Source organism: Rhinolophus ferrumequinum, chromosome 10 (genome assembly GCF_004115265.2).
Source record: "Rhinolophus ferrumequinum isolate MPI-CBG mRhiFer1 chromosome 10, mRhiFer1_v1.p, whole genome shotgun sequence".
NCBI lineage: Eukaryota > Metazoa > Chordata > Mammalia > Chiroptera > Rhinolophidae > Rhinolophus > Rhinolophus ferrumequinum.
Genome location: NC_046293.1, coordinates 54,651,851 through 54,663,452, shown reverse-complemented (window position 1 = coordinate 54,663,452; position 11,602 = coordinate 54,651,851). Strand labels below are relative to the sequence as shown.

The following is an 11,602-nucleotide window of genomic DNA, read 5'->3' as shown; positions in this document are numbered from 1 at the left end:
GTGCAATAAATATTTGTTCAGTGTTTTATGACCAAAAAAAGAATGTATGCTTTTTTCTGCATTAGGCTAAATACACACACACATATATTTACCTAACAAATATATTTATTTAGTTAATATATATTTATTTAGTTCACATTTAGGTTAATTTATATATATTAAGGTCAACATATACACATTTCGCTCATTTATATATTTAGGTTAATCTACATAGCTTATATTATGTCATATTCCCATATATCCTTTCTTTTTTTTTTCTTTTCCAAGTAGATTTGATAAGGCCCACCAAAGAGAAATGAAGAACCAGTCAATGGAAATAGAGTTCATTCTTCTAGGATTGACAGATGACGCACAATTGCAAATTGTGATTTTCCTGTTTTTATTTTTGAATTACACGTTGAGCCTGATGGGGAACTTAGTCATTATTCTCCTTACCCTGCTGGATCCCCGCCTCAAGACACCAATGTATTTCTTTCTCCGTAATTTCTCATTTCTGGAAATCATATTCACAACAGTATGCATTCCCAGATTCCTGATAACCATTGTGACTAGAAAAAAAACCATTTCATATAATAATTGTGCAGCTCAATTATTTTTTATTCTTTTACTGGGAGTTACGGAATTTTACCTTCTGGCTGCCATGTCCTATGACCGCTATGTTGCCATCTGCAAACCGCTGCATTACCCGATCATTATGAACAGCAAAGTCTGCTATCAGCTTGTGCTCAGCTCTTGGGTAACAGGATTTCTAATCATCTTTCCCCCACTGGTCATGGGACTCAAGCTAGAGTTCTGTGCTTCCAGAGTAATTGATCACTTTATGTGTGAAACTTCCCCTCTCCTGCAGATATCTTGCACAGATACACATGTCCTAGAATTGTTGTCTTTTATCTTAGCTGTGGTGACACTTGTGGTCACATTGGTGTTAGTGATTCTCTCTTACACTCACATCATTAAGACCATTCTGAAATTCCCTTCTGCGCAGCAAAGGACCAAAGCTTTTTCAACGTGTACTTCCCACATGATTGTTGTCTCCATGACTTACGGTAGCTGTATCTTTATGTACATTAAACCGTCTGCAAAAGAAAGAGTGACTGTATCCAAAGGTGTAGCTTTGCTGTATACCTCAGTTGCCCCTTTACTAAATCCCTTCATTTACACCCTAAGGAACCAGCAGGTGAAAGAAGTCTTCTGGGACATATTACAAAAGATGTTGTGTTTTTCAAAAAAACAATTGTGAAAAAAATTCTAAAACTCACAGCCTTACCATAAAACCAAAGAAACGTGTTTCATGCATTTCTTCTGATCATGTTTTTCTACCTCATTTATAGTTACCTAATATTGGAGGTTCCCTTGAAGAATCTTGTACTCAGTTGCATCTCTTACTCTTTTTAACGTGCTAAAATGCACGGATTCCTACACACACAAATGCCTTGTACTTCTTATTCTTACCTAAATGACACATTCTTATTCTTTCTTACCTAAATGACACCTCCAATTATTCTTACCTAAATGACACATTATTCTTACCTAAATGACACATCCAATCCGCACTTTTGAAAGAATATTCCATTTGAAGCAAGTATATCTACACTAGAAAACATAAAAGAGCATATAGGAAAATATTTTACAAATTTTAAAGCATGCACATATTTACAATGTTGTAACATCAACATTTAATACTATTTCACTGACTCAGTTTTATTTTTCCTACTTCCTTACATTTCTATTATCTAGCCAAACCATAGCTGTAACTGTCTCAGAAACATACTGTTGGTAATCTCTTAACCAAGGTCCAGTCCTACCACGGCCATCCAGAGATATGTCAATAGATCCTTGAAGGCAATAATTTACTAGAATCTAAGGTTGATTTCTCTCTGCAGGTATTATTCCATTCCAATGAAATGCCACACTGCCTCTGGCCAGGTCCTCACATCTCCACAGCAAAGGTCTCAATTCATTTCTGGATTCTAGTCCAGCCCCCGACATTTACCGACAACACTGTATTTCATCATACAGACCTGGAATGATCTTTCTCCAGCTAAAAATTCTTCATTAAATATTCTAATAACTTTCAAAATGAAGTTCAAGTCTCCCATACGAGGCCGTCCACCAGGCTCGCTGGTGTTCCTACAATATTGTGTCCACGTCCCTGTCATCACCTGTTACACAGCACAAAGATCCTTGATTTACTCGCTTCTACTATAAGTAAACTGTAAGCTACTTGAAACCTTAGATAACATCATTGAAAATATTTATTTAACAAATGCACATATAGCGCTCCCTATGTACTTTCTAAGTGCTTACATATATTATTTTATTTAATACTCGTAAGAAACCCTGTGAGAAAAGCACTATTCTCTGATTTTACAGATGAGAGAAGTGAAGTCCCATTGACTTATCTTCCAAGCTCCTAGTATGCTACTTGGCAAATCGAAGGGAGTCAGGTAAACGAGCTATTTAAGTTCTCTGTTATATCCAAGAGAGCAAAGGGTCCTTTACATGGATGTCTACACTTTCATGTGGATACCATCTCCCTATATCCTGATTTTCTATCGAATTAGGAATAAAGGTACTTTCCATTTGCATATATGCTCCAATTCAGGACAAAATAGCTTCTGGCCATCCGTGAGGTTCAATGCTACATTGCATTTTACAATTCCTCTATATAAAATCCACTTCGTATGTTATGATCCCAACCCTGTTTTCTGGGGGACTACGTTTATGTATTTGATTTTCTTCCAGAGGAAACCTTTTGAAATTGTTAAACCCATTTGCACATTAACATCCCTCATTTTGAAACAAACACAACTGTACAGTGTTCTCTACTACATCTGACTGTTAGAAGAATCTCGCTTATTTGTACTAATGACTGCAATCCAGGGTGTATTGCTTAATTTTGTAGATTAAAGAGTAAATAAACAAATGTGATTTTTAAGTCATGAAATTAGCAAACATCCTATTCATTTAGTTTGACAAGTATTTTAGTTTATGACACTTCGCTACAGAAAGAACAATCTATTTTACAGAAGAAACAGTTCTGCTTTTAAGAAAACTCAACAACTTTCAGATAATAAACCTCTACAGAGGATAATGAAAAAGCCAATGAGATATTACATTACATTAACATTTTCATAGAGAATGCACTTTAGCTGTATGCAATATCTTTAGCAGTTGCAAACCACACAGAACAGTCTACTAAAATAGGTCAGGTAGGGTAAAACACAAATTTCAGCAGCTTCAGGTGTCCCTGAAGTGGTCTATATTCCAGGCCTGAGATCCCCCACGCCAGGTAAAGCGGTGAGTGGACTACAAATATGAGGAAGTTTACAATTCCCTGACGAGCTGGTGATTAATCGGTAATGCATTTTATCACTGGTTTGGATACAGACTCTTCAGCATGGACACATTTAGCAAACTGGCCCAAGAACAAAGAACAAGCTGATTGACCTCATGACAGGTCCAGTGATGTTCCACCTTTGCCAGCGTTTCACGACAGCCGAGCAACTGCTGGGGACCATAAAAAGGTCAGCATGCAGCCTGAGCGAGGCACGAGGAAGCACTACTCTTAAAACATTCCATTTAGACTCAGATCTTCCTTGTCGTGGGTGAAAAGGATTTGAGGCCAATAATTAAAATTTTTTAAAAAAATTAATAGTGCCCTTGCAGGTGGGTTTAGCTCCTGATTCCTTCTGTCTGAATGGTAGAGCTTCTACCATATGAATTTTCCGTTAGCTTCTAATTGCTCTATATCTTAACTATTGATGTTGTGGCTAACTCTGCTAGCATGGGTGTTGATTTGAGAGCACCTAAATGTCAAGCTTTGTAACTGTGATTGTGGGTGTATTAAACTCACATAGAATGACGCCTTGTTAATTGGGGCCTGAAGACAAGAAGCTTGGGGTCCTTGCTCCCTGCTCACAGTCACAAGAGGTGTGTTACCTCTTCTAGGAATGGATGCACTTTAGGTATTGTCTCTGATTGTAGAAAATTGTAGAAAGATGGTCTTTGCAAGCCAGTAGTAAATTTGTAAGTTTACTTACAAAGTTTACTTATATTTTAGTGTAAAGCACCTAAAATATATTTTGTAGGCATAAAAACTATGAATTATTTCTAAATCAAAAATTTAAGTACACAATGCAATATATAGATGATGTATTATAGAAATGCACACCTGAAACCTATAAAATTTTATAACCAATGTCATCCCAATAAATTAAAAAAATATATACAAGGCCATACTTGCATCAATAAATGAGTAAACAAATTTTTAAAAACTGAAATATATTGAGCATACTTATATTTTAAAAATGGAGCATTAGTCTTGAAATTAGAACAGAACCAAAAGATCCAGGTTGCTATGACAATGAGAAATATTGGGTTTTGAAAGCCAGTCTTCACACTAATACTCCCAAACGCAAGGGGCGCTTTTGCACTTTGCTACTTCAGGCTTTAATGTTTTCAAGGCTAAAAAATAAATGTGGGGGCAAGAAGATGTGGCGATCACAAACTCCCACAGTTCCCTCCATCAAGTGGTGTATGTAGTGTGTGTTTGCATGTTGGAGGAATGGTGGGTAGGGGAGGGAGTGAAAACGAACCAAACTTCAAAAGGATGCCCTGGAGATTTCTGAAAACACACAGTAGTAAAGAAGACATACAAAATTACCTAACATCCCAGAATACTACTATAACAATGTAGGTGCTTTTCTTCAGTCTTCTTTTCTATGTATTTATATGGATATCTTAACATTACTTGATCCATACTACATAACACACATTTTTTCTGATATTATACTTAGGATTTTCTTATCTCTAATTTGAATCTATAAAACAATGGTGAAATTTCATGACTGAATAATATAACATATTTTGCCATATCATAAATAATTGAGCCATTCTCTCATTCTGGACACATAAAAGTACAGTTTATCTTTTCATAGTAGTATCATTTTAAAAATTTTTTTTTTCATTTTCAAACAAAATTATATTCTCCTGTTTAAAGGTCAATTATTTGATCACTAGTGATACTGAAATATCATTAGTAGTATATAATATATGGTACCTATGATAATAGATATTGATAATTTTATAAGTCATTTTCATTTCTTCAATGGATTGTCTGTTCATACCCTTTGCCCTTCTTTTCCATATTGTTTTAATATTTCTCATCAACATGTACAAGCTCTTTTTATTATAAGTATTGTAAGTTTGTCTTTTTTATCTTTACAGATTTATTTTTTGCCCGTTACCTTTCAATTTTGTTTATGATATAAAACTTTTCATTACATGGCATTCCATTCATTTAAAATCCTCTATTGATTCTTCAAATTTCGCTTGTAAATAGTTACTTACCTGGAAACAGTAATACTTCCTACTGAGTGAGTGGTAAAACAATGTTGGTTTCATCTAATTTACTACTCTCATTGTCCCTTAAGAAAAAGCAGGTGGGAAATGTTTTAATTGATGGGACTTTGTTTTTTATTTATTTTATTTTTTTTTTAATTAAAGTTTATTGGGGTGACAGTTGTTAGTAAAATTCCATAGGTCTCAGGTGTACAATTCTATGATAACATCATCTATATGTCACATTGTGTATTCTGACTCTGGGGGGGGGACTTTGGTTTTTAAATCATACATTCATAACCTAAACAAATACAGATGTATAAAAGCTATTATAATAAAGAAATCACCAATAAAATTCTAATATTTCGATGATTCTGTAATCTGTGTCATTATTTTCTGAAAATTCTTTATGCTGAAATTCCATATATTCAATTCAGTATTAAAATTGAAAAAATATATTTATAACATTTCTTTTTAAAAATCCTTACATTTTATTCTCTTTATGAAAATATTTCCCCTTGCTATAGTAACTTACCGTCTTCAAGTCTATAATCCAAGTTTTTAAAAAATATTTTCATTAAAATACACCTAACATATATTACATTAGTTTCAGGTATACACCGTAGTTATTCAACACTTATATACCTAAAGAAGTGACCACCATGATAAGTCCAGCAACCATATGACACTGTACCATGCTATCACAGTATTATTGACTGTATTCCCTATACTGTACATTACATCCCCATGACTTAGTTGTAATCCAAGTTTTAATAACATCTCCTATTGAATATTAGTTTCCAGAAACCATGAGTTTGAGAAAAATATGCTTTGTATAAATGTAACTTGCACACAACCCCAATATTGGTATAATTAGTGTTTTAGTAAACACTTAGAAAAATAACATGGGGCACATTAAAGTAACCTTTGAGATGTGGGAGGACTTTCAGGAAAAAGTAATAATTATGCTGAAACCAAAAGTATACATAAGGAAAGAAAACTAAGATATACATATATGCAAATAACACAGAGTGTGAGATAACCACATGCATTTGGAGAATTAGTATATCTAATGCTTAGAACAGGACTTTGAGATATTCAGCCTGGTTACTAAAATCTTCACCAAATACACAATGTGCGACACTGCAAAGAATACATAAACCGTTTATGCCTCAGTTTCTCCACATGTAAGTCATACCTCATAATTCAGAAAATATATACTATTAGAACTGTTCAGCACTCAGTAAAAAATAACACTTATTTTGAACAATTCAAAAACGTTGCAACTGATACTAGATGTACTTTTCAGAAGATAGAGGTAACAAGTCTGGAAAGGTTGAAGGGTCAAAACATAAAGGGACATGTGTGTCAGAATAGTATTTTGGACTTAAATTTGATATTAAATAATTTTGAAAGGTTTTGTGTATAAGAATCACCTCGGTGGTCTTATAAATGTAATTTCAAGTTACCATTCCTGGTGTGTCTGAGTCATTCTGTCTGGGCTACTGTCGGTATTTAATATATACCCTGGTTATTTTGAGATGCTCTTCTTTACATGATACTTCCAATAAAAAGAATCATTGACATTGTACATAAGGTGTAAATTTTAATATTCAGTTTTTTTTTGGGTGAGGAACTTACTCTTGAAATTGATATTGAATATGGACAATAAAGAGTCAAGGGGACAAGTGAGGGGACCATTACTTTAAACTACTGAGAAAATTTTGAAGTTCAGTATGTAAATGTGACAGTGGGTCTACGATACATATAATAGAGTCAGAGATACTCAGGGAAAAAAATGAGAGGTTTTATTAAACTTTAGATTGAGGGGATAACGGTGTAAGAGAAATATTACTCCTCCTTATTCATTCTCCATTTCCACACTCATCTAACATACATTGAATGATTTTTAAGGAAGCATTTTATCATCACCTCATAAAAGTTCTAGGCCACAGAGAAATTTCAAAAAAAATGTATAGATGAGTGTAAAAGGGATCAAACATATGGTGATGGAAGGAAAACTGACTCTGGGTGGTGAGCACACAATGTGATATATAGGTGATGAATTACAGAATTGTACACCTGAAACCTATGTAACTTTACTAACAACTGTCACCCCAATAAACTTTAATTAAAAAGAAAAAAAGTATAGTTATCCACACATGATCATATTTCTCAATTAAATGAGGAATCAAGTTGAACAAAGAAAAAAATACTTTCATCATTTAGTTGTTAGATTTATTACTTGCTGCATGCTTACTTGATAGGTATTAGAGTACGGCTAAGGTTCTAATTGTTTAAAAATACTTTAGAAGTCCCTTACATCATAGGGAGATGATGTGTGTATTACCATGTTTTCCCCTTAACCTCCCACAATTCCTCGTCCTCACGTGCCCTCTATTCCCCTCAGAAGTCGGAATCCTGGGGTCCAGTTTTAACATAATAAATGTTACAATTAATAAATAATAAAACACATAAATAATAACAAACATAATATATAATAAAATGAACACCTATGTGGATAAAAAAACAACCACCTTGGAAATACTTGCCTGTACATATGTGTGTGTATAGTCACCTGTAAGTAAATTTCTTCTCAAAAGGCCAAAGCAAGGAAAAGTAATACGTATTGTACTTCATCTGAGCTATGGGAGTAGCCATAGGTTTTCAACCAGGAACTTAACTGTTCTAGTTTATTGGTCTTTAATATTTTGTTGAGCAATATAGTAATCAGAGCTGCCTGCCTCTCCATTTCCAGATATTGCAAGTTTTCTCCACAAGACAGAACCCTCACTCTGTTTAGAATGCGACACAGGAGTGCTGATGTCTTCCTATCTCATGCCTTGGAACTTCTTCCACCCACTTTCCCGGTAACTTTATCAAGGAATGTTTCCTAAATTGTTTAGGAGACTTATATCCTCACGTCATTGGAAGGCTTACTCCTACTTTACATTTTCAACTGGACCTCCTAGGAGTACGTTTCAAGTGGAAAGTACAAGTGCATGAGATACGGATTAATCATTATTTGACCTGAGCCACTTAACTCCCCAGTTACAGCAATTCTAAGGATTAAATTTTGCATTTAAATTAAATAATTCTTCCATTTCCTCTAGAAAAATAATTTGCTCCCAAATTTTAATTTTATTACATTGTGATAATCGTGCCTCTGGATAAAAGGAGAATGGCAAGAGAGAAGGGGCTGGGAGAGAGGGGGAGAGAGAGAGAGAGAGAGAGAGAGAGAGAGAGAGAGAGAGAGAGAGAGAGAGAGAGAGAGAGAGAGAGAGAAATCTGGGGGAGCAGGGAAAGGAAGAGAGAGCAGATTTCAACAAGATGAGATAGTTTTTTCAGAATGTCTGAAACAGCCTGATTTGTATACAGATCTCGTCTCCATTTTATGAAGGTCTGGATTATATCTTTATATTGTAAAAGTGCAGCATCATTTGATTTTCATGTGTTCATGTATATGGATTCGTTTTATCTCTGAGGAGAGTCAATCCAATGATCTGAGGTAACTTTTCTCAGACCACGTAGACGGTGACATAAGACTTCCATTGCCAGGACCACAAACTTACCTTCATTTTATCATCGTCTTCATCTTCTTCATCATTGTCATTGTCACATTTCTAAAACTTTCAAGTGTGTGCATAAAACTGATTTAAATTTCATGTTGAGCTATGAAATCACTGTTTGTTCATTCTCTGATTTTATATTTTAAAAAGGAGGGAAAATACTCTTCTTGCTCATGACAGAACTGTTTTAAGTCTTAATTTATGTTCAATTCCTTTACTCTACCACTCAGTTTTTATACTGCATTGATAGCTAATGATAATGTGATATTGTCATAATATATTAAATGTATACATGATAGGTGATAAATTCATTTTTATGATCCTGTGTTAATCATGGGATCAAATATACAAATTGAAAATTACCAGGGACCAGAGGGTGGAAAAATGGGGAGATGTTGTTCAAAGGGAATTCTTTGTGGTTTCTTTTGTAAAAAATTCAGAAAAGGCAAAATTAATTTATAGTGACCAAAAGGACAAGACTAGATACCTGGATCCAGTGGCAGGCATGAGGAAAAGGGGACGACTGGGAAGAGGTAAAGGGAAATATTTAGCATAATGTAAATGTTCTCTGCCTTTATTATTATGTGGATGTCAGTATTTGTTCAAATACACTCATTTAAAATGATCATATGCACTTTTATGTGAGGTATACTTAATAACTTTGATTAAACTGACACAACCAGAATGGATCAGGCATTTTAAATTTACATATAATTTAAAATGTATCAAAAGATCCCAAACCTATTTGTAAATAAATTATGTAATACCTGAATTTCTTTCATGGGTTACTATCATTTGTAGGCCAATACTATAATGCAATATAAGAAATTGAACTCCAAAGCCTGGAGTTCAATTATTTATACACAAAACATTAACTAATAATGTTCACAAATACCATAGATATAATCATTGTAACACTCAAGTTGAAACTTATTTATTAGAATCTCAGTTCCTTTGCATATTTTATATTTCTGATTACAGAACCTTTGAAACTTTTATTTCCTTATTCATCTTTCAAGTTTCAGCATAAATTATTTTTTTTCTTGCAAGGCTACTTTGAACTTTAAAATTATTTAATTTTTCTCTCGTTTTCATCACAATTGCAATTACATGACATAGTAACTATCAGGTTTTGAGTTTGTCTCTCACAGTTTTAGCAGACAAAATACTTAGGAGCAGATGCAATGCTTAACAATTATCACACATATTTGAAATAATTAACTAAGTACATCTAGCAAGGTTCATTTTCTGAAAGCATTCTGTACATGAAGGTATCATTTATGGGAAGAGATATTTCTAGTCAAAGAAGGAATTTAATATTCTGGATTGAAGAAGGCAGTTTACTACTAAAGAGTAAAAAGATCTACTCAATAAGAAGAACAGAGGGAAGCACAGAGATCAGGAAGACTTAGTAAGCCTAATACGATATAAATAGTGGATGGGAGAAATGGCATAGATATGAACGAATAAACTGAAAATTGTTTTCAATTTTCCTATTCATGTTTCAACAACATATTACTTACATCCCAATTTTGTCTCACTGTTTTCAAAATAACAAAACCTGTGCAGCATATCCTTGAGAGCTGCTTTCACCTGCTGGTTTCTTAGGGTGTAAATGAAGGGGTTTAGTAAAGGTGCAACAGAGGTATTGAGCACAGCTACACCTTTAGTTAAAGTCACCCTTTCCTTTGCTGATGGTTTCATATACATAAAGATGCAACTCCCATATGTAATAGAGACAACAACCATGTGAGAGGAACATGTGGAAAAGGCCTTTGTTCGTTGTTGAACGGAAGGGAATTTTAGAATGGTTTTGATGATGTATGTGTAGGAGAGGACCACTAACAACAAAGTGACTACAAGTGTCACAACAGCTAAGACAAAAGCCATCAATTCTATGAACTGTGTATCTGTGCAAGAGATCTGCAGGAGAGGGGAAGTGTCACAGAGGAAGTGATCAATAGTTTTTGAAGCACAGAACTCCAGCTTGAGTCCCAAGACCAATGGGGGAAAGATAATTAGGAATCCAGTTAACCAAGAGCTGAGTACAAGCTGAGAGCACACTTTGCTGTTCATAATGATCGGGTAATGCAGCGGTTTGCAGATGGCAACATAGCGGTCATAGGACATGGCAGCCAGAAGGTAAAATTCTGTAACTCCTAATAAAAGAAAAAAGAATAACTGTATTGCACAACCATTGTAGGAAATTGTTTTATCTCCAGTCAGAATGCTTATCAAGAATCGTGGAATGCAGACGGTTGTAAATGAAACTTCTAAGAAGGAGAAATTTCGGAGGAAGAAATACATTGGAGTCTTGAGATGGGGGTCCAGCAGAGTGAGGAGGATGATAATTAAGTTTCCCATCAGGCTCAAGATGTAGTTGACAAATAGAAACAGGAAAATCACAATTTGCAACAGAGGATCATCTGTCAATCCAAGCAAAATAAACTCTATTTTCATTGAATTGTTCATTTCTTTTTTTTCCTATCAAAGCTAGAGAAAACAAAATTAAATTGTAGTTAAAAAAAAATAATTTTCTTTATTCTCAGCCATAAAATGTTCCTTACTCAAAAACTTATCTATGTGCAAATATTTTCACAAACTACCTTGAGGTCATCAAAATGAACATGTCCCCTAATATTAGTCATCTTTATAAAAATGCTGAGTTTCTTCCTGTGACAAGATTGAAA

At 34.3% G+C, this 11,602-nt stretch overlaps 2 protein-coding genes across 2 annotated transcripts; one reads left to right on the top strand and one right to left on the bottom strand.

Annotated features, from left to right (window-relative positions):
• The first annotated feature begins 295 nt into the window (after positions 1-295).
• Positions 296-1,240, top strand: LOC117028926 (olfactory receptor 6C6). The gene has a single exon (XM_033117765.1). The coding sequence runs from the start codon at positions 296-298 to the stop codon at positions 1,238-1,240; it is 945 nt and encodes a 314-aa protein (XP_032973656.1).
• A 9,187-nt stretch (positions 1,241-10,427) lies between these two features.
• LOC117028917 (olfactory receptor 6C6-like) lies at positions 10,428-11,384 on the bottom strand. Its single transcript, XM_033117753.1, has one exon. It carries the CDS (start codon positions 11,382-11,384, stop codon positions 10,428-10,430), a length of 957 nt encoding a protein of 318 aa, XP_032973644.1.
• Between the last annotated feature and the right edge of the window lie 218 nt (positions 11,385-11,602).

What these genes read in the sequence shown, in the direction of transcription:
- LOC117028926 (XM_033117765.1), top strand. Translation starts at nt 296, where the DNA reads ATGAAGAACCAGTCAATGGAAATAGAGTTCATTCTTCTAGGATTGACA.
- LOC117028917 (XM_033117753.1), bottom strand. Translation starts at nt 11,384, where the DNA reads ATGAACAATTCAATGAAAATAGAGTTTATTTTGCTTGGATTGACAGAT.